Here is a 20,184-nt window from a genome sequence, read left to right as displayed (position 1 = left end):
TTTTCGAATAAAAAAGGGACAAGAGATTAAAGAAATCAAATCACTGTCAAAAAGATTATTGAAATGTTTATTCAGAATACGTTAGACTCGAAACAATTAAATGTGGCTGGATGGCTTAGTCTTCTTCTTAATCTGTCCTTCGAAAATAATTAGTGGTAGTCAACTAATCATTAATTCGTAGCATAACTATTTTTCCATATTTCATTTGGCGCCAAATAAATTACCATTGATGGTCTCTCCGTTTACCACTTGGTCAGTTACAAATTTACAAACAAAATTAACTTCGACTATTCCTAGTTCCTACACTACCCTTTATTCACATTATAGGTCTAATTTCTCTCACGAGGATGTGATCGTCTTTACGAAATATAAGTAATTTATTTTATTCACAATGACCATTAGCTAAGACAAACCAACTAAGTCCAGTCGCCATTTGGCATATTGCACGGTCTTGATTGCCTTTCCTATTTAAGTATTATCTTTTAGTAAATATTTTACTTATATCGCAAAATGAAAATACTTAAAGACGATAAAGTTCATGAGTTTTGCTGCCAAACAAACGAGTAGTCATTAGAAAATTATTGGATATGGTTCTACAATCAACTTACGTTCGCTGGTAAATATTGTCTAATAAGCAACAATGGCGTCGTATAACGTATATATAATAGGAAATGAAATGAGAGGATTTTGGAGAAATATCGATCTGAAATTTACTGACTAATAGGCTATATGTGCATATAGTATTCAATTAAAATATCGATACGTTTTAGTTATCAGATTTTGTAGTCTTCTTAATCAGCTTCCTTTTATTATTTTCTTTTAACTTTAAATGGATATAAATTTTTTTCGTTTAATTTTTAATTTTTTTAAAAGAAAATATAAGAAATTAGTATAATTTAATGGGTAATTAATTCATTAGCCTATATAGCAACTGATTAAGCTCTCTCATATTCCTTGTTACTAGCTAGCTAAACTCTCTCCTTTGTGCTCTCCTCTCCATTCTATTAATCTTTTATTTTTCCTCTATGGAGCACAGACGCCTTGTCCACGGAGCTGCGCCTCCGTTGACCGCCGTGGAGAGATTCTTATACGGCCAAAAGAATGATACCTTGTGTCCCAAGAAACAAGATTGTTCTAGAGACCGACACCCACCGATCATGAAGAAGACAAAGGCGATTGAGACCAAAAACGACAACAAAGAGAACCTCACGTTTGGTCCGAGGAAGGCTAAATATTTGGTCGCTAATGGCAGAATCTCTATCGGGGACATGGTCGTTAAAGATGCAACCAGAGATTATCAAAACCCTACGAAGAAGCGACCATGCAAGAATATTATCAAAGGGCAATGGACGGCTGAAGAAGACAGGTATATATTACAGATATATGTTTATGTAGATATATATTGACATCGCTTGATTCATAACTCTATGAAAATCTAAATTAATAGTTATGAATTTGTAAATATACGAACGTATTACGTATATGTATAGGAAGTTGATAAGGTTAGTGAGGCAACTTGGGGAGAGGAAATGGGCAATGATCTCGGAAAAACTTGAGGGAAGAGCAGGCAAACAATGTCGTGAGAGATGGCATAATCATCTCCGTCCTGATATCAAGGTTTTTTCCTAATAATACTTCTTTTGTGATTTTGTTTATACGTTATAGCATATTTTTTGTGTAGATCTAGGATTCTAACATAAGTCTCTAGCTAGGGTTATTTATAACTTTGAACATAATTCTCTATCTACGTTTTTCTCATGTGTTATCAGAAAGATGGATGGAGTGAAGAAGAAGAAATGGTTCTTGTAGAAGCACACAAAAGAATTGGGAACAAGTGGGCAGAGATCGCTAAACTCATACCAGGACGCACCGAGAACTCTATCAAGAATCACTGGAACGCGACTAAACGACGCCAAAACTCAAAACGCAAACAAAAACGTCGTCAATCAAACGCGGATAACGATGATAGCGATCTCTCTCCAGCAGCTAAAAGGCCATGCATTCTCCAAGACTACATCATAAGCGTCTACAATAATGTCGAGAACAAGGCCAGTGACGATAATAAGAATGAGAACTCCATCAGTGTACTTTCTACACCGAATCTTGATCAGACCTATTCGGATGGAGATTCTACATCATCGGTTCTTGGCGATCCATATGACGAAGAGCTAGTTTACCTACAAAACATCTTTGCAAACCACCCGGTTTCTCTTGACAACATTGGTTTAAACCAAACTTCTGACGAGGTAAACATGATCAAGAACCCTAGCTCGCACAAAAGTGTATGGACTCATCATCAGGATCAGGCAATGGTTGCGGTTCCTGAGAATAAACCGCACCTTGCGTCTGATATCTACTTGTCTTACTTGTTGAATGGTACGGCGTCGTCCTACTCCAACCCGCATTTTCCGTCTTCCTCATCTTCCACGTCCTCCACTACCGTAGAGCAGGGAGGCCATAGCGAGTTGCTTGTGCCTCATGCTAACTCTACAGGCGAAAAAAGAGAGATGGATCTGATGGAGATGCTCTCTGGTTCTATTCAAGGTGGCAATAAGTGTTTCCCATTGTTCTAGCTGCCAACATGATCATGGTGATATTATGCGATCATTGTTACCATGTTTGTGGTCATCCTCTATCTTTCTCTTTGGTTACTTTCATAATTTATGTTCTTAAAACTTTCTATAGAACATAAAATTCAAGTTTCTTCTCGTATCAAAATAATTATTAGGGTTTATATGCTTGTTTAATCTCTAGCTGAATGTTTTCTTCAATTTATAGTTTTATCCCTTTATCATTATTATTTGTTCATTTCACATTTTGTTCAAAAAATTAAAGTGGTTTGTTTAAGCTAATGGTTAGTGCGAGATTACTTCCCACTTACGTTATAAAATTGGTTAAATCAAAATATAAGTCGTTCATTAATGTAGTTGTTTTAGCTAGAGGTTAGTGTGAAATTGATTCCCACACTTACGTTATGAAATTGGCCAATCTAAAGATAAATTCATTAATTCAATTAAAGTTATACTCAGTATAACTACCAGACTTTTATTCGAGAGAGTTGAACAAACTTAAACAAACAATGTCACAAAAATGCATATATAATTTGTAGGTGGAGAAAATATAGGAAGTAAAATAGATTGCTTATAAAATATAATGTCAAATGACAAAACATATCCTCCAAAATATTTACCATAGTGCTCTTACTTATAAATCACGCAACCACCTCACCTCGAGGTTGCAAGTAGACATGTAGCCCGTTCTTCATGAAGAGCGTCAGCGACATCTTCTGCTCGACGCGGTGACCGGGAACTGGAGACAGCCGGTAACGAAGGAGAACGGCTGAGGCAACCGACTTCATTTGGAGATAAGCCAAGTCTTTGCCCAAGCAAGTCCTTGGTCCGGCGTTAAAAGCTACGAACTTAAAACTATCCTTAGGAGTCTCGAACCGGTCACCTTCAGCTGTGAGCCACCGCTCTGGACGGAACTCGAGACAATCTTGGCCCCAAATCGTTTTCATTCGTCCGATAGAGTAAATTGAGTATGTCACAGTCGAGCAGGGGCGAAGCCACTCAGTAGGGAAGGGGTGCACATGCACCCATAATTTTTTTAAAAAATTAATGTAATTGTTAAGGAATTTTAAATGTGCACCCACTATAATTCATGGTAGTGCACCCACTAAAATTTACATTAAGCCCAAATGAAAAGAAAATTAAAAATAATTTACCTCATCAAAAACTAAAATTAGCTTTAAAGCCCAATTGTATTCTCTCTTTTCTTTGTTAAAATCCTAACAATTCGCTCAAAAAATTTAATCGCTTAAGCTTTTCTTCTTAAACATGCAAGTGTAAACCATCAAATCAAATTGACAAAGTTTTATTCTCTTGTCTACCATACAAAACTGGTAACTAATTTAATAATCTATATGTTAATGCTTTGAGTCGTTTTAAACAATGTTTACGATTAGTAATTATTTAAATAGCATCTAAGTTTTTGATTCAGTAAAAGTCCAAAATTCATAGAAGTGGCTTTACTCTTTTACTCTTGATGGTTTGCAGGTTTTACATGTTTGTAATTTATATACGTTTCATTAATCGTGTTTTTGGTAGATTGCACGTTTGAATTATGTTACGTTTTCAGTTTTAACTAAATTTATCTCGACGATGAAAAAATAGTTTATTACTTAATAATCTTTAATTTTGGTTTATAGGTTTTTGAAGTTGATTTTAACTTTATCAGTTGCAAATATTAAAAGATATTTCTCGACAATGAAAATACTGAAGACAACTCTACGAAGTCGAATGAAATTTCCTGGCTTTAATGTTGTGCACCCATTATAAAAAATTTCTGGCTTCGCCCCTGCAGTCGAGCCTCTTGGCACGAAAGTCCCATCGGGCAAAACGTCGTCGTCTATGACGTACTTGAAATCCTGGTCATTTGGAAAATTATCAAACGTCACAGTTACACAGATTGAGTATTGCGATTTGCGAATCATGAGGAGTGACAAGAATGACTAAAAATAAAATAAAATGATTATTTTTGCCGTTTTGCGTTAATTTTGCCATGTTCTTTTTGGTAAACAATAACTCAAATTAAATTAAATGTTATTGTAAGTTTGTAACAGTCATTTGATAATTGCTAGCAACCTAGTGATTAGGATTTTGGAAAAACAAAATCTGTGATAGTCAGCTTAGAAGAAAACATTATGCATTTAATCAGTCAACTAGCTAGTTATGTAGATCTCTTTCGGAAACTTTTATGAAACCTGATAAATATATTTAGACATAGATCAATATTTATGAAGCAATTATGTCTATGCTAATTTAACGTGTTTATGCATCTCTCCCTGGCCATATGCGTTATGCATGATGTATGATATGCCATGAACGAAACAATAAAAAATATTTGGCAAAAAAAAATAATAATAAAAAAACAAAGTTTAATTGTTATTTTCACCTGAGGCACAGAAGGGTATAAACGCAGCGTTTCAGCCAAAGCAGCCTTGAGGAAGACGAGCCTGTCTGCCTCGTCGAACTCCAACGGCTCCTCCGTCCACTTTCCCTGATCATTCCCACGTGTCTCCTTCAGAACCGTTGATAACTCCACAATGATCTTCTTCTCCACCTCAGGGTTATTCATGACGAGCCAAAAGAACCAGCTCAAGGCCACAGAAGAAGTGTCCCGACCCGCAAGGACGAAGTTCAGCGCGATACGCTGAAGAACATCGGTCGGAAGAACGTTACCGTTAACGTCACGTTTCTTCAAGAAACGCGATAAAAGATCATCAGACGGGGAGTTTTTTCGAGCGTCTATTGCATCGTTCATGTAAGTCTCAACGATTTCAAGGCTCTTCTTGAGCTTATCCTCCGAACCAATCCCCATAGCTTTCTGAATCCTCCACAAGAAACCGGTATAGAGAAGCCTCTTCAGAGTAGCCTCCGTCGCGGTGTCAAACGCGACAGAAAATGGATTCTCTGGAAGATCCGGAGATAATGTCTCCGGGTCTTTCCCAAAAGTCAGACCACAAATGTTGTCAAAAGTTAACCTCAAAAACAAATCTTGAAGATCAACTGGTTTGCTGTCCTTAACCGCCCGGTCTAATATAAACCATAACCGGTTCTTAATAGTTCCGTTAACCCATCGAGCCATAGCTTGTCTAAGAGTCCTTGTAGTGAACTCAAGCGCTGCTGTCTTACGTTGCATAAGCCATGTGTCCCCGTCGCTGTTGAAGATGCCTTGTCCTAACAGATCGTGGAAAGCAGCTCGCCACATCGGACCTTTCGGGTAGTTATCAAACCTTGTCTTTAGAATATGCTCGACGTTTTTTGGGTGACACGTTACGGTGTAAAACCCTTGCGTCTTTGCCACGAAAGGTATCACCATGGTGCTTGTTTGGTATGTACCGCCAGTGGCTCGGAGGTTATCAGCGATCCAGTCATGGACTCGGTTGCGATTCGCGATTAGAAACGGTAGGCTTCCGACGATAGGTAAGACTTTGGGACCGGTTAGTCTCCGGGAGAGGAAGTAGAACCAAAGAGCGTAAAGCGATAGAGCGGCCACTGCGTAGCCGGTTAAGATAGGGTTTAAGGCTTCCATTTCTGGTTTAGACTTTTTGTTTTTGTTGTATGAAAATATTGGTCAGAAGATGAATGTGTTTATATAATGTGTAGAAATAAGAAACACTTGTAAAATAGGCAATAAAAAGAAGAGTAAATTAGCTCAATATACAAAAAGAAGTGAGATACCATAGAGTTGAGGGAAAAAGGTGATGATGGGGGGAAAAAAAATGGGGGGAAATAGGGTATGGAGTGCAAATAGGGAATATGTTGTGTGTAGGGAGTACAAATTCTCTAAAAAGAAAGGATTGGTACTGTTTCAATTAGGAGAGAGTAGTTGGGAAAACTTTAATTTGGGTCGATAAGAATATTATGTCTATACAACACGAAAACAAATTATTTTACCAAGAAAAAAAACACGAAAACACATTAATTGTCTTTTTTTTTAAGGCAAACGGCTATTCTATTACTCAAATTTGAGGTGGTCTGGGAAGCCAGATCGGAATAGAATAACCAATAAAACATAAAAATCTATGAAAAGAACGTGCATTTCTAACTAACGAATCTGTAATCTCATTCTGCATCATTTGAAAGTAACTGATCTTGAAGTCCGAAAAACATAACCGAAAAGTTGGAATGATTTCCAGCTCAGTTGAGAAGTTGGATCAATCTTGTGGTTGCTCTATCATCGCAATCAGGTCCTTGCAGTCCGTCCCAAACCTGTGACAGGTCGAGTGTTGTATCGTACTCTCCATTGTCCACTTTAGCGCTTCCCGTTCCAAGTGCAGCGCTGTCTCCCTCCTTCGCAAGTTCCTTGACCCCATGAGCTGTATCTTCTCCAATGTATTCTTCCAAACCCATCCAATTCCACTAAACTGAGCTGTGGAGGTCCATGAATCATCCACCATACAAATATTACTCAAGCTTAAGACTTGTGTTTCTTCATTAGTCGGCGGATTCGTTACAGTGTCTCTTGCTTTATACCAAGTTTGGCACTCACCCTCTGCATACCTAACTAGCTCCAGTGGATCTCTGTCTATACTTCTAAACAATTTATTATTCCTAACTTTCCAGATGTATCAAATTAATTGTCTGAGTTCTAGTTTAGTCAGGTTTTTATATATATGCTATGAGTTTTGTATTTTTATACTTCTCTATTAATCGATATGCACCTAATATTGAGTATATATACAAAAACTAGAAACTAAATATTTCGTGAACATAAGTGGCTATGTTAAATAAAACTCAATTTGGTGTAAAAAACTCAATTATAGTTAGACACTACTAAAGAACTCAACTATTGAGGTCAGAACTTCCACATAACTTATCCAATGTGTAATCAAAATGAAATAAGCATTTAAATCTCTTTATTCTTAATTTAATAGCAAGACTTTAGTTATTGATAAAATACTTTATTCAAATGAAATAAGCCGAATGAAAAGATCTGTTTTTGGAGAATAAATATTTGGTCAATGGCAGTTAGCCAGCCCATTCTAAGAAAGGGGAAATGCTGAAGGTTGAACACTTTACACACAAGTTGTTCAAAAAAAAAAAAACACTTTACACACATTTCCGAAGGTTCTGAGATATTAAGTAAATTAAATAAATGTACAAAAATAAAATAGTAAAATATGCAATATGAAAAAATTTCTAAGAAAACGCAACGGAAATATCAAAAATGGTATCATATCTGGTTGAATTCGGACGTTACAAACTTACTATAGTCTATATGTTTCATATTTCATTGGCCTTTATGTATTTTGTGGTCAGTAAATTAGTAAGAATTTTTCGTCACAAAAAATCAAATTATTTAGGGAATAACTGATATTAAATATTCGCTTATAAACAGTATCACACTGATACACATATGAAACAAAGTATATAGCAAAAGTAACTAATTATTTTCATTGGAATTAAATTAATTATATATGTGTGTGTAACAACTAACAAGTAACAACTAACAAGCAATTCGATCAGTTGATTTTATATGCGCGCTTTGCTTTTTGATACCTTTGGTTTTGTTGGGTGATAAAGTCAATCCACATTTGAAATATTTTGCTTAAAATGAGCTTAGTCTCTGAGAAATATTTTCAGTCAAAATTTCAGATCACCAATCCTCAAAGTACTCCTTCAAAATTAAACATTCGATATAATATCACACAAACTTTCTTGTTACAAATTGTTTTTTTTATATATACTTGTTTATCCAGTTTCTCAATATATAAGAATATAGCAACATTATGGATAAATAGTTGCACTTAGGAAATTTTTTTATGATAATTGGTCTATATATAGCAACATTATGAATATGGATTTGGAAATTTGAAGCTTATGACAAACTCAAGCCCACAATGTCCAAACACTGTCCAAAGTCCAAACCATCAGTAAACGTTTTTGGTTCAACAAAGTTGTCATGGTCAATATCAAAACGGCGGCGTTTAATAGATCAACTTCGCTTCGTTTTTTTTTTTGGGCAAGACTTTGCTTCGTTTCGGTTTTAATTTCTGCAAGTGACAATGACGCTGGGCTAACTAAGATCGTTGATCATCATACAGAAGCTTTGTCGTAGCTCTTACCTCTCCGTGAGAAGAAGCATGGTGCGAAAACAGTTTCAACAGGCTAAAACAGGTGAGAATTTTCCTACCATCCCTTGACTTATCATCCGATCTAAATCTGCCTCTGTCATGTGTCTTTATTCATTATTATATACGTCGATGAGATTAATGAGGAAACAGTGTTGTGGGTTGTGTTTGTTTTTGTCAAAGGTTTCTGCTTTTACTTGTTGCTGTGTTCTAAGTTAGTAATGTCACGCAAGGTGTTCGATGAAATGCCTGAACGAAATCATTTTAAGCTCATTTTTGATTCGGATGTTTTTTTGTTGATAGGAATAGAGGCGTTGAAGTCAATGGATGCAAACAAGTACCTGAAGAAGGTCGGACTAGGGCGTGACGATATGTTCTTTTGGAAACAAGTGGGCAAAGCGTTGCTATGCACCTACACAATCTTCGGCATGGCTTGGTTATACAATGAAACATCTCCTCTAGGGTGGTGGACGCTGAAGCCGAGACCAAAGGAGGAGAGAGAGTTGGCTCATTTGTATGAGCGGCGTGAGTTTCCTTATCCTGGTGATACAGAGGCCATGGAGGATTTTGTTGCAAAGGGAGGGATGATCGGGACAGCGATTGGGCCTAAAGGGGTTGTTGAGTCCGAAGGTGAAGCTGATAATTACCAGAAAGAAATGGAGAAGAAGAAGTTTGATAAAGAGGCTCAGAAACTGTGGTTGAGGATGAGGAATGAGGTTATGACTGAACTTCATGACAAAGGGTATGAGCTTGAGTAACATACAAAAGACTTGTATACATTAGGCTGTGTCGGTTAGATTGAAGTTTCAAGTATTGGAACACGTGTTTCTACAGACATATCCTTTAGATTGTAATGGAAAGTACAAAACTCAATATGACTGATTTTTATTCTATGGTTGGTGCCATTGATGTTATTGCTCTTGGGAAGTTGCTCTCGTGTTTTATTGTTGGCTGTCTTAAACCCTTTGGAATATTACTTGATGCCAATATCTAAATAAGTTCTATGTTTCAACAAAATCATGGTTGTATCAAACTCTTGAGAGCGTTGATACACTTACAAAGCAGAAAGAAAATGGAGAGAACAAGTTGATGAGCATATGATCTTACTTCATATATCTATAGATCAATGTGTATTGGGATTATAAGTAACTCGTCAGCCTACTTTTCCCAGACTTGCTTGTCGTATGGCTCTTAAATGGTGTCAAGTAGAATTTAACCATACCGTTTCTTCTTCTATGAGACTCTCTTCTTGATGAGAACCAACTTGTGAAAACATATCAAATTTGGATGTTACACACATGAACACTAAAAAATATAAAAGGCTTATCCACGGTGAGGAGAGATGGATAGAGTCTTAACAGTATTTGTGCACTAGTAGAGAAACGATAATGAATCCCATAAACATCGAATCACAAACCATTCCCCAGTTTGATTGTCATTACACAACAAATCTAGAGAAGAAGATGAAAAGATCACATCACAACCCACAAACAGGACACAACACAGAACCCTTTTTGGTATCTTTATATATAATATACAGAAGAGAGACTTCAAATCTCTCAAGCGAATTTAGGGTTAGGCATGGCAGAGCGACCAAGGCCGCCGCTGCTGCTGCTGCCTCCTGCACCTCCTCCTGCTGTTCCTCCTCCTTGCGGTCCAAGCTTCTTAATCCAATGTTTCAGACTCTTTCTTGGATCCTTGCAGATCTTGTTTGACGTCAGATTCAAGCTCCCTTCACGTTCCAGTGAAACCCTAAACTGTTCAAGTACTTTCACTATCTGCCAGAACTCCGGTCTCTTGTCCGGTGCAACCGACCAACACTGCTCAATCAGAGCTTTCATAACTGCTGGACAATCTTCAGGGATAGCCGGCCTAATGTTCTGCACCAAAGATCAACATTTTTCAGGTCTCAAATGGTTAAAAAAATCACGAAATAGTCAGTAGACAGCTTAACATTTTACCTTGTGTACCACTGCGAAAGCAGCTTGAATAGGATTCATATCCTCATAAGGTATAGCTCCAGCTACCATTTCCCAAAGAACTAATCCAAAGCTGTAAACATCAGCCTTTCTCCCATGAGGTTTCCTTTTAATCATTTCAGGAGCCATCCACCTATAAGTCCCTGGATCATCAGCCAACATGTCACAGTACTCCTCCTCACACGCTATCCCAAAGTCAGCAATCTTCAGCTGGAAGTCTTCATCTATCAACACATTTTCCGGCTTAAGATCTCGATGAATAATGCGCCGTGAGTGAATATACTCCATTCCTTTCGCAATATCCAAAGCAAACTCGATCAGCTTTTTCAAAGAAAGAGTCCTATTCTCAGGCTTGTGCAAATACGATCTTAGAGACCCTTCAGGTAAATACTCCGTGAGGACACAGTACGAAGGCGGATCTTTATACGCTCCCACAAACTGTTAAGAGAAGACAATTTAGCACAAACAATCATTCAACAAAAAAAAAAGAGAGAGTCTAATCACCTTAATAACATTTGGATGCGACAAGCGTGACAAAAGTGTGACTTCCTTAGTAAACTGTTTCTCCAAACGAGCACCCAAGCATCCATTCTCGTCATCCTCAGGGACAGTGATAAGCTTCACAGCAACAGCTTTATCTTCATACTTCCCATGGTACAGTTTGCTATACAGCCCATGAGCAAACCTAAGCCCCAAGAAAAGCTTGGACGTGTCAATACGGAACTCTTCAGCAGCATCGTCAGCGCTCACTTTACGGCCAGCGTTATCAAAAATCTTGGACCATCCCGTGTCCTTCATGCTCTTCACCCTCTCCTGAATCCTCAGAGTGCTTAAATCTCTGATGGGAACAGACGGAGACCGCAAGTTGAACGATCTCCTCTTGTCAAAGGAGTTTTTATGTGAGAGCTTCGGCTTCATACCCTTTTCAGAGTCCATTCTTCTCGGATGAGGAGTGGAGAACCTCTGACGCTCGGACCTAGCTTCCTTAAACACATCAGGAAGTGCCATCTGAGGGGAAGGGGAAACAGATCTCTGCTTGTTGGTTACAGGGTTTCTCTGTACTTGGGAATCAACAACATACACATCAGCTTGCGTACTAGTGGATGATGATGATGATGACGTGTCAGGTCTTGGTTTGAGTGCGGGGAGCTTCTTCTCTTGGTTGAGTTTAACAGGGAAAGACGCTAACTTTGAGGAGTTGAGACGGTAAGAAACAGTTTGGGAGAACTTAGCCCTCCTAATCCAAGAAGAAGCCTCTTCATCCATCTTCTTAAACTATAATAATAACTACTACCCTCAGATTGAAGCTAAACAAAGTCTCCATCTTTCGTCTTCAACCATTAACCCTAAATCAGCATAAGCAGCAATAAGCAAAATTGCGGGAGAATAATGATGGGATCTGGAAACTCGGGAAGCTGAAAATGTTACCTTTGGAACACGGAATCACGAAGCCATGAAGAGAAGGAAGTGGATCGGAGTGAGGAAGATCCGGCGAGTTGAAGAAGGAGGAAGGAGGGAGTCGTGTGGATTCTGGGAAGACTTTTCTTTGACGAATCCAGACCTCTTATTACGCCTCTCTTTTTTTATTTTGGATTTTTTGAGGAAAATACGTCAAAACGACAGTGGATTAGTGTGTCTGTCACTGTCTCTGAGATGCTCTTATTATTCTATCTGATTGAGAAGCTTTTTAAGTTTTTTTCTTTTCTCTTTCAGATATTTAAAATAATTTAGAGGTTTGGTTTTTGGCCCAGTACTATTATGGTCGGCCTACTTACAGTCCATAACAAAACTGAAAATAAGTATACCAATCCTGCTTCTATTTCTGGTTGACACTTTGATTAACCAACAAAAAAGTGTACTGAACCTATTTATTAGTTAGGAAATTCACATTGAAGGATTTGTATTTCTTAAATGTCTGTGTTTTTTGTTAATTAAAAAGAACTTGAGATAGAATAATATTGAGCGAAATAAGATCTTCAATTAAATGCTCACGCTTCGTTGTGTTTATGAAAATTTAAAAACTTTGGTGGAGCAGAGAGGAAATTCATCAAGCGCTTGGTTCATCTTCTTCTACACATATCTGTTGTTAGAGATTTTTTTTTCGCAAGGTGAGCTGGAGGAGTACTATCTAGTCTCAGAAAAAAAAATATAGCACAAGGATTTAAGCTTAGCCATCAAGGGAAAGGATCAATCATCAAATCCAGCGTTTACTTGGTTCCAAGGGCTTAAAACGGTTTCATTGAGTTCACTCTTTGTAAGTAGTAATGTGATGTTGTGTGTTGTTTAAGACAAATCTAGTTTTGTAATAAAACAAGTTCAACGAAAAGAGTTTTCTTGCAAAAGGAAAATCAAAGTTGGATAGGAATGATTCAATATTTCATATCATACACCTCACTCACATCTAGGCGTTGTGGGACATGTAACCCGCCTGCTGTTTCATTCAGTATGTATAATATATGCTCTAACAATTCGAGGTTTTTTAGAATCAATTTATATGTAACAACAATGTATGGTTTTTTTAAACGAGGAATTACGGAATCAATCGTACAAGACTTCTCTTAGAAACACTTTCTTCACCTGTCACATAGTAAGAGATGAAGCAGCAGAGATAACAAGATTAAAAAAGATCATCATCAGGTTCAAAAATTAAAAAGAGAATTAGGGGTAAGAATTTATATCTTTACTTGTTCTAGTGTGAGGAACATAACAACATTCCAAGTTCCTAGTCGTGTAAAATTCGGTAGGAATCCTTTGTAGAATGCCATGATTCCCTGCAAAAGATACACCATAACAGAACAAGAAAGTGTGTTAAACGTGACCTCCAGCAAAAAAAAAATGATTGAGAAAAGGTATCATCAATCAACCTCCGTCTTCATGGTTTTGATGAAGCAATCGATTGTGCTTCGGTAAGTAGAGTCTCCCATCATTCTAGATTTCACCTGTGAACAACACCATACCAAATACATCAATAAAGTAGCTATAAGAGCTCTGTGAATGATAAGGTTCTATAGATCTAATTCAAATTATTACTTGTCTCTTGTGTTTTGTCTTTCAAAGAAAATAACTCAAAATGGTACTGTAACCTTGTTGTTGTTCTATGTAAAGGAAGAAAAATGAACTTTACCACATCAATTGGAGAACCTATACAGACAGCAAAGAATCCTGCAGCTAAACCAGCTAACATATGAGTTAGAAAACTGTCTCCAAATCCCGGAATTTTCATAATTATCTGCATGTGTATAAAAGTATTAAAAACAAACTGGTACTACTAACCAAACACAAAAGTAGAAGCCAACAAACATTCTCAGAAACAACTAATGAGTTAAAGAAAACATCAACCCACCTCCTTGATTTGATCATAACTAGCTAGCTCTGCAGCGTTTACAATAGCGTTCCTTGCTATATTAGGACCAAGCCCTGTCCACAGCGCACCAACTCCTTCCTGTTTTTTATAAATTCAAAAAGTCTATATTATTAACTCTCTGATATATAACAAAGTATATTATTGACATGTTTATTCGAAAGATTAGCTTACTAACAAGCTTCACAATGGTATAATAAGCGTCTACAGCTCCAGCATAACGCCTAGGAACCCCAGCCGGTAACTTTCCTTCCGACTGTAGCCGAACTTTCACAAGATCGGTTGGATTAGCCACTATAATAGCTATAGCTCCTGTTAACAAAGCTGCAAGAATCTTTTGATAAAGTGGAATATCCCCAATAAAGTCACTTCCAACCAAAAACGTCTTGACCTGTCCAGAGATATAGCAGAGCATAAGTGAGTATACAAAAAAGAAAAAAAGAAGTAGATGTGAGACTCACTCACAGGCTCATATAAACCAATCCTTAAACCACCGTAGATACACTGACGATGAAGACCTGCAATAACACCTTTCCAAAGCCCAGAGATACCTTCTTCTCTAGCAATGGTGGATAAAGTACCGAAAGAGCCTCTGTACTTGGGCAAACTATCACCGTCTCCAGTGGGGATCTTTCTTTGGAGCTGAAGCCTTACTTTGGCTGTGTCCAAAGGTACAGTAAATAGCTGCAACATCACTCATCAGGGTTTTTGAAAAAAGTCATATCTTTGAAACAAAACACTAAACCATTAGCTCATTTATTATTAGATAAGCCTCAAGAAATGGACTTAAGAGTGGTAGGCTAGACTAATCAAAGTCGATTCCTTTTTTCTTGGTCTAGTCTACGACTCTAAAGACCATCATCATCAATGCTAAATCTAAAGGAAACTTCTTCATCATCATCATCATCAGTAACATAACTGAATAAATAACTAACGATAATCGAATCCAAAAGAATTGACCAACTCAAAATAGATACCTCTGCGAAACAAGCAGCGAAAGCGCTGCAAATGAAAGTTTCAAGGAACGAGATCTCGATCCGATCCGCCATTGTTGTTAGCTCTTATAGATAAAGCGAGATCTCAGAAGCACCGACTGGGGCAAATGAGGATTAAAAATCTCAACTTTCTCCTCTGATGATTGATGATTGATGCTGATTCTTAAAAATGGGGTTGAATCAAGAGTAGTGATGAAGGAAAGTGAGATCTTCAATGGCGTAAACGGATTTGAGGAAACAAGTAGAGAGTCTCAATCCTATCGTGTGTGATTACTATTTCCCCTACTGAGTACGATCGAAGGTTTCTTTTTTTATTATTTTTAGAAAGTTTTTTTATTTTGTGTCTTCTAATTAAAGTGCAACACGTCACTAGGCTAGCGAGTAGAGAGACCCTCCTTGTCCGTTAGAAGGTTACTACTACTCAATAGTCAACGTACAACGAGAAGTAACTCATCACTACAATCACTAAGCTATACTCATTTGATTTAGGAAGCAGATAGAACACATATCCCCAACATCCATTATGGTCAAAAATAAAATTTATTGCACAAAGTTAGATTTTATGGATTCTAAGAAGATTTCTGGATTCATGCGTTCCTGATTTAAGCTTTGATTGTCTACAAAGTTGAAGATTATGAGCTCACAAAGTGTTACATCTAGATATATACAAGAATGAAAGTAGTGGTCGACATCATTTAAGAAGAGGTTAGAGCTTACAAAACAACATTTCTTCAAATCGAAGGGATTAAAGCTTCGAATGGTATGTATAATTGCATATAAAAAAAAAATGCAAGTAGATTCAACAGAACAAATGCAACTCAGATCTAATTGGTTAGACTAATTTAACAAGTTTGACCGAATGTTAAAAAATATAGGCGAAGATAGTCAAAATACAGAAGTAACTGGGTTAGACTGTAATTTATGGGATATTTTTGGTTTTGTTTGTAAATAAACCAAAACTTGTGGTTCTTTCTCTCTCTTCTCCTAAACCTCAGTCGCCGATCGATCAGAACTCAACAGTGACGTCACGAGAGAAAGACAATGGCGGCGACTCTTATGAACAGAGCGATCTCCAGAACCGAACCCGTCGGTGCTTTCAGGCTCTCGCTCAACCTCCTGAGAAACTTCTCAGCCCCGGCGGCGGCGGCATCTCCGTCGACTGAAAACCCTAGCTCCGATCCGATTAAACCGAAACGAAGGAAGAAGAAGAACCTAATCGAGGTGGCTCAGTTCTTACCGAACTGGGGAGTCGGATACCATATGGCCAAAGCTCACTGGAACGGAGTCTCTTATGAGATCACTAAGATCAATCTCTACAAGGTTTGATCTTTTTATTCTGTTGTCAACAGAAGCTTTGTGGGTTTGTTGTGTTTGATCGTTGGATTCAAATGCAGGATGGTAGGCATGGTAAAGCTTGGGGAATTGTTCACAAAGATGGTGAGTTTTTGTTCTATCATTTGCTCAAAGTCTAAACCTTTTTGTCATATGTATGAAGTAATGCTAAGTTCCCACTCGCTATTGATCATAAAGTCTAAACCTTTTCTTTAAATATATGAATTACTGCTAAGTTCCTAGTCGCTGTTGATCAGAAAGTCTTAAACCTTTTCGTCATTTATGTGAAGTAATGCTAAGTTCCTACTCGCTATTGATCAGAAAGTCTAAACCTTTTCGTCATTTATATGAAGTAAACTCGATGGTCTTCTTGATTGCGTTGATGTTAAGATTATGAAGCTTCAGTGAGACTTAACGTATTCGCAAATGCAGGCCTTCGAGCTGCGGAAGCTCCTAAGAAGATAAGTGGAGTTCACAAACGATGCTGGAAGTATATCCCTAACCTGTCCAAGACCACACCTGCAACAACAAGCTCTGCACCCGCCGCTGAAGTTCAAGCTGCCTGATCTGTTTGCTTCCACTGTTTGTGGTATCTGTTTGCAGTTTATTATTACCTTTGGAAGATAGAACTCTTGTTACTTGATAAGTCACTGTTGAATCTGTCGGTAGCTTTGTAGGAAAAAAGATCTATGATCCTCGGATGATGTTTGGTTTAGGTTCATCTTATAAAGACTTGTTACGCTTCTTGAGATGGATTTTGATGTGACTGCATCGCTGAGCCTAGAGCTTAGCTACTATTTTGTATGAACTTGTTTTGTAGGAGATCTTCTGGTTTTAAACATCTAATAAGAGAGTTCATTTACCAGTTGTAGGTTAAGGTTTGTATTGATAAAACTTTTTATTGAGAACCGACCAGATGAACAAGGTCTTGCATCTTTTGGTTCTAGACAAAACATCTTTGGCTTTGAAAGACTGGTAAGAGAATCTTTTCATCTTTTACCCCTCTCGTTAAATTATGTTCAAAGAAGAAGTCACTAGCAGTTATTGATCTTGGACATTAATGAGAAAGATCCTTCTTTTCTTGATTCAAATCATATTTGAATTTTGAATCATCTCTTCAAATTGGAACTCACAATTTAAGCACGAGCTAGCTCAAATGCTTGATAAAAACAAAAGACAATGAGGCTTTTCTTCAGAAAACGAAAGAGAGAGAAGAAACCTATACACTTAAAGCTTTCAGTTTCTGTTATTCTGTTTCTTTGCTTCCAAGGAAGTTCCATCTTTTAAGGTTTCACAAGCGTCTTTATCCATTCCAAGGCTGAAGAGAGCAGCAGCCTGGAGATAGAAAGCCGTTGGCCACTCAGGAGACACTACTTGCGCCTGCATTGCATCACCAAGAGCCTCTTGAGGCTTGTTGCTCATCAGATAACACAAACACCTCCTTGCAAAAACAGTTGGCGACACCATTGTCCCATCTTCGATGAACTGCAGATACAATTAACAAGGGATTAAGTGGCAAATATGTTTCTAAAGTAAGCAGCTTTTTGTTCCTTACCTGCGTGTAACATTCAATGGTAGTGACAAAGTCTTTGCCTTTGAACGCAGCATCTCCTTGTTTCTTGGCATTTAGAGTCTCCTGAAGCTGGTCGGTCCACACTTGGAACGAGAGCTGTGTAATTGCAAATGAAAATGAACATAAGGAAGATGATCTCAATGGAAGACTACACAAGATTTTGTACTTGCCTCATTTGCTATGCCCTCATCGTCTTTGTACCCCACTTTTTCAAGAATCTCATGAATCGCGGTGAGATCAAGTCTTGAACAAGCATCTCCCAAAGGTGTCAGCGAAGTTGCTTCCTTCGGAGAAGCAGCTCCATGTGGAATCCCTAGTAAGACATAGGAAGGAACCTGAAGAAAAACAATAAAGATAACATAATAAGAAGATGAGAGTCGCAATATATGAAGAAAGGACATTGACTTAGTGTGTGCGCATACATCAGTTTCCTTCTGAAGAGGAGCGAGTGAGGTCACAAGAGATTTCACATTAGGCCTTTCACGAGCTTCATACTGCAAACAACGGGAAGCTAAGCGAACCAAATCGGCTCCATCATCATTAGAGAAATGACCTTCAAGAGCCGAGTCCATTAGCATCATGAAGTTCTTCCCACGAATCAGATCAAGCGCCTGTACAACAACAATGATAAGCATAGATCAAGAAAAGCTGAGAGGTGTTTAGTGTGCTTATAAATGTGCGCTTACATGGCTTGGTGGTATGTGTTTGCCACTGAGAAGATCTAGCAACAGCGTTCCAAAGCTGTAGACCACGCTCTCAGGAATCACTCTCCCTGTATGATATTGATAAAACACACATCAGATACATAAGCTGACACCATTGAATCTCATATCAGTAACTAACCTGTTTTAAGGTACTCAGGAGGTGTGAAAGCCAGATTAGTGCTGTAACTCTTCCCATCCCTACTATTCTTCATAAGACCGAAGCAAGATAGTCTCGGATCACCATCCTGTAATTCAGATTATAGAACATGATTAAAGATTAAGCACAATAAGAAAGAGAGGTCAGAGATGATAGTGACCTGGTCAAACAAGATCCTGTAAGCGTTGAGATCATGGTACAAGGCGCGACCTTTGGTGCTGCAATACTCGAGTGCTTGTGCAAGATACAAAGCCACTCTCACCCTCATTGCCCACTTCATTGGCTCGCTATCCCCTGCATACATCATCATCACCCATTATCAACCAATAGCATTTAACACATCTTCTACTAATAAAGATGGAACCACAAATAGAAACTTCCAAACTAAATCTCCTAAAGAATTGATCAGACCAAACAAGTAGACTGTTGTTCCCTTACAGTGGAAGAGATGCTTAGAGAGAGTTTCAAAAGGCATAAACTCAGCAACGAGCAGTCTCTCATCTCCTTCACAACAGAACCCAATCAAGTTCGCCAACCTCTCACTCCTCAACTGCCCCACAGCTTTTGCTTCCTCCTATCAAATGGAACAGTAAGCAACAACGAAAATGACAAGACCCATCAACTGAAAATGAGCAAAAGGAAGAGACTTTATGAGAGTTCGTACAAGAAACTGACGAGTGTCGGGCCAAGCGGATCTGTTGAAGCGCTTAACAGCGATCCACCGGCCATCTTCGAGTCTGCCTTTGTACACGACGTTGGGAGCTTTAACGCCGTGTTCGGACACGATGCTGTCCGTGGAGAAACCTGAAGTGGCAGCTCGTAGTTGGTCGAAGCTGAACTCACTAAACGACGGCAAATCCTCCGTTCCGTTTTCTGTCGGAAAAATTAAAAAAAAAAAAAGAACTCAACTTTTTAGAGAAATGTAAATGCGGTAAAGGTAGAGACTTTCTACTTTACAAGGTTCTACCTAGATCAGAAGCGTCGTTGAGAGTTGATTTCTGATGTGTTGGCCACCAGCAGAGAGACAGCTTAGAGCAGCGAAGTCCCATTGAAAGCTTTGATCACAGGTTTAAGAAGAAGCTTTAGAGATTCTTTTTATGTGTCTTGAGTCACTTACTGAGATGTGAAGAGAAAGAGAAAAAAAGGTTTCTTTTTTTTTTCTCGAGGAGAAAGGAAAGGAATCTGCGAGAAAATTTATATAGCGCACGTACTGGAGAAGACACTGGTGAAAGAAAACAGTATAATACTTGTGGATCCAATGTTTCTCTCTCTCTCTCTCTCTCTCTCTCTTCTCCTCTTTTTACTTTGGTTTTTCAGAAAATATCTAACATTTTCTTTTATTTTTCTAAATGTAGAATATTTATTTCAAACTAGATTTTGAACTGAATAAAACAGTATATTAGTTCACTGGTTTATATATTACTAATATTTAAGTACACATCATCTCA

The 20,184-nt window shown here is 38.0% G+C and overlaps 7 protein-coding genes across 8 annotated transcripts; 3 read left to right on the top strand and 4 right to left on the bottom strand.

Moving 5' to 3' along the window:
- The first annotated feature begins 49 nt into the window (after positions 1–49).
- Positions 50–3,103, top strand: LOC103851612 (transcription factor MYB119). The gene is made up of 3 exons (XM_009128480.2): positions 50–1,366; positions 1,491–1,617; positions 1,770–3,103. The coding sequence occupies exons 1-3, from the start codon at positions 1,026–1,028 to the stop codon at positions 2,571–2,573; spliced, it is 1,272 nt and encodes a 423-aa protein (XP_009126728.2). The 5' UTR covers positions 50–1,025; the 3' UTR covers positions 2,574–3,103.
- Positions 3,044–6,198, bottom strand: LOC103851611 (cytochrome P450 86A1). The gene is made up of 3 exons (XM_009128478.3): positions 4,954–6,198; positions 4,369–4,426; positions 3,044–3,555 (listed from the first exon to the last, which is right to left on the bottom strand). The coding sequence occupies exons 1-3, from the start codon at positions 6,091–6,093 to the stop codon at positions 3,212–3,214; spliced, it is 1,542 nt and encodes a 513-aa protein (XP_009126726.1). The 5' UTR covers positions 6,094–6,198; the 3' UTR covers positions 3,044–3,211.
- A 2,271-nt stretch (positions 6,199–8,469) lies between these two features.
- LOC103851610 lies at positions 8,470–9,598 on the top strand. Its single transcript, XM_009128477.3, has 2 exons — positions 8,470–8,681; positions 8,939–9,598. The coding sequence occupies exons 1-2, from the start codon at positions 8,648–8,650 to the stop codon at positions 9,391–9,393; spliced, it is 489 nt and encodes a 162-aa protein (XP_009126725.1). The 5' UTR covers positions 8,470–8,647; the 3' UTR covers positions 9,394–9,598.
- Positions 9,599–9,984: 386 nt separating this feature from the next.
- On the bottom strand, positions 9,985–12,301 carry LOC103851609 (serine/threonine/tyrosine-protein kinase HT1). Its single transcript, XM_009128476.3, has 4 exons — positions 12,043–12,301; positions 11,119–11,960; positions 10,597–11,052; positions 9,985–10,515 (listed from the first exon to the last, which is right to left on the bottom strand). The coding sequence occupies exons 2-4, from the start codon at positions 11,878–11,880 to the stop codon at positions 10,195–10,197; spliced, it is 1,539 nt and encodes a 512-aa protein (XP_009126724.1). The 5' UTR covers positions 11,881–11,960; positions 12,043–12,301; the 3' UTR covers positions 9,985–10,194.
- Positions 12,302–12,948: 647 nt separating this feature from the next.
- LOC103851607 (mitochondrial uncoupling protein 2) lies at positions 12,949–15,661 on the bottom strand. Its single transcript, XM_009128474.3, has 8 exons — positions 14,953–15,661; positions 14,441–14,659; positions 14,154–14,366; positions 13,958–14,056; positions 13,739–13,843; positions 13,479–13,553; positions 13,299–13,385; positions 12,949–13,191 (listed from the first exon to the last, which is right to left on the bottom strand). Exons 1-8 carry the CDS (start codon positions 15,022–15,024, stop codon positions 13,153–13,155), a joined length of 909 nt encoding a protein of 302 aa, XP_009126722.1. The 5' UTR covers positions 15,025–15,661; the 3' UTR covers positions 12,949–13,152.
- Positions 15,662–15,961: 300 nt separating this feature from the next.
- On the top strand, positions 15,962–17,155 carry LOC103851606. Its single transcript, XM_009128473.3, has 3 exons — positions 15,962–16,290; positions 16,365–16,407; positions 16,735–17,155. Exons 1-3 carry the CDS (start codon positions 16,012–16,014, stop codon positions 16,866–16,868), a joined length of 456 nt encoding a protein of 151 aa, XP_009126721.1. The 5' UTR covers positions 15,962–16,011; the 3' UTR covers positions 16,869–17,155.
- A 175-nt stretch (positions 17,156–17,330) lies between these two features.
- Positions 17,331–20,027, bottom strand: LOC103851605 (serine/threonine-protein kinase BSK5). Of its 2 annotated transcripts, XM_009128472.3 has the most exons (10): positions 19,704–20,019; positions 19,401–19,609; positions 19,175–19,310; positions 18,897–19,030; positions 18,719–18,824; positions 18,562–18,647; positions 18,298–18,486; positions 18,046–18,210; positions 17,858–17,971; positions 17,472–17,787 (listed from the first exon to the last, which is right to left on the bottom strand). In XM_009128472.3, the coding sequence occupies exons 1-10, from the start codon at positions 19,783–19,785 to the stop codon at positions 17,539–17,541; spliced, it is 1,470 nt and encodes a 489-aa protein (XP_009126720.1). In that variant the 5' UTR covers positions 19,786–20,019; the 3' UTR covers positions 17,472–17,538. The 2 variants fall into 2 exon arrangements, with proteins under 2 accessions (XP_033141245.1, XP_009126720.1); XM_033285354.1 differs by having other exon boundaries at positions 17,331–17,787; positions 18,046–18,486; positions 19,704–20,027.
- Between the last annotated feature and the right edge of the window lie 157 nt (positions 20,028–20,184).

This window comes from Brassica rapa, chromosome A02, assembly GCF_000309985.2.
Source record: "Brassica rapa cultivar Chiifu-401-42 chromosome A02, CAAS_Brap_v3.01, whole genome shotgun sequence".
Lineage (NCBI taxonomy): Eukaryota > Viridiplantae > Streptophyta > Magnoliopsida > Brassicales > Brassicaceae > Brassica > Brassica rapa.
Note: the sequence above shows the minus strand (reverse complement) of the source record. Positions and strands in the feature narration are given on the sequence as shown.

Bases quoted from the DNA above. Each gene is read 5' to 3' on its own strand.
- LOC103851612 (XM_009128480.2), top strand. From the start codon at position 1,026: ATGGAGCACAGACGCCTTGTCCACGGAGCTGCGCCTCCGTTGACCGCC. The intron at 1,367-1,490 runs GTATATATTACA...GTATATGTATAG, and splicing joins TGGACGGCTGAAGAAGACAG to GAAGTTGATAAGGTTAGTGA. The intron at 1,618-1,769 runs GTTTTTTCCTAA...ATGTGTTATCAG, and splicing joins ATCTCCGTCCTGATATCAAG to AAAGATGGATGGAGTGAAGA.
- LOC103851611 (XM_009128478.3), bottom strand. From the start codon at position 6,093: ATGGAAGCCTTAAACCCTATCTTAACCGGCTACGCAGTGGCCGCTCTA. The intron at 4,427-4,953 runs GTGAAAATAACA...CCAAATGACCAG, and splicing joins TATACCCTTCTGTGCCTCAG to GATTTCAAGTACGTCATAGA. The intron at 3,556-4,368 runs GCTCGACTGCAG...GGCTTCGCCCCT, and splicing joins TGGGACTTTCGTGCCAAGAG to GCTCGACTGTGACATACTCA.
- LOC103851610 (XM_009128477.3), top strand. From the start codon at position 8,648: ATGGTGCGAAAACAGTTTCAACAGGCTAAAACAG. The intron at 8,682-8,938 runs GTGAGAATTTTC...TTTTGTTGATAG, and splicing joins GTTTCAACAGGCTAAAACAG to GAATAGAGGCGTTGAAGTCA.
- LOC103851609 (XM_009128476.3), bottom strand. From the start codon at position 11,880: ATGGATGAAGAGGCTTCTTCTTGGATTAGGAGGGCTAAGTTCTCCCAA. The intron at 11,053-11,118 runs GTGATTAGACTC...TTCTCTTAACAG, and splicing joins CGCATCCAAATGTTATTAAG to TTTGTGGGAGCGTATAAAGA. The intron at 10,516-10,596 runs GTAAAATGTTAA...TCTTTGGTGCAG, and splicing joins CTTTCGCAGTGGTACACAAG to AACATTAGGCCGGCTATCCC.
- LOC103851607 (XM_009128474.3), bottom strand. From the start codon at position 15,024: ATGGCGGATCGGATCGAGATCTCGTTCCTTGAAACTTTCATTTGCAGC. The intron at 14,660-14,952 runs GTATCTATTTTG...GTGATGTTGCAG, and splicing joins TCGCTGCTTGTTTCGCAGAG to CTATTTACTGTACCTTTGGA. The intron at 14,367-14,440 runs GTGAGTGAGTCT...ATCTCTGGACAG, and splicing joins GGATTGGTTTATATGAGCCT to GTCAAGACGTTTTTGGTTGG.
- LOC103851606 (XM_009128473.3), top strand. From the start codon at position 16,012: ATGGCGGCGACTCTTATGAACAGAGCGATCTCCAGAACCGAACCCGTC. The intron at 16,291-16,364 runs GTTTGATCTTTT...ATTCAAATGCAG, and splicing joins CTAAGATCAATCTCTACAAG to GATGGTAGGCATGGTAAAGC. The intron at 16,408-16,734 runs GTGAGTTTTTGT...TCGCAAATGCAG, and splicing joins GGGAATTGTTCACAAAGATG to GCCTTCGAGCTGCGGAAGCT.
- LOC103851605 (XM_033285354.1), bottom strand. From the start codon at position 19,785: ATGGGACTTCGCTGCTCTAAGCTGTCTCTCTGCTGGTGGCCAACACAT. The intron at 19,031-19,174 runs GTAAGGGAACAA...TGATGTATGCAG, and splicing joins CTCTAAGCATCTCTTCCACT to GGGATAGCGAGCCAATGAAG. The intron at 18,648-18,718 runs GTTAGTTACTGA...AATATCATACAG, and splicing joins TCCTGAGTACCTTAAAACAG to GGAGAGTGATTCCTGAGAGC.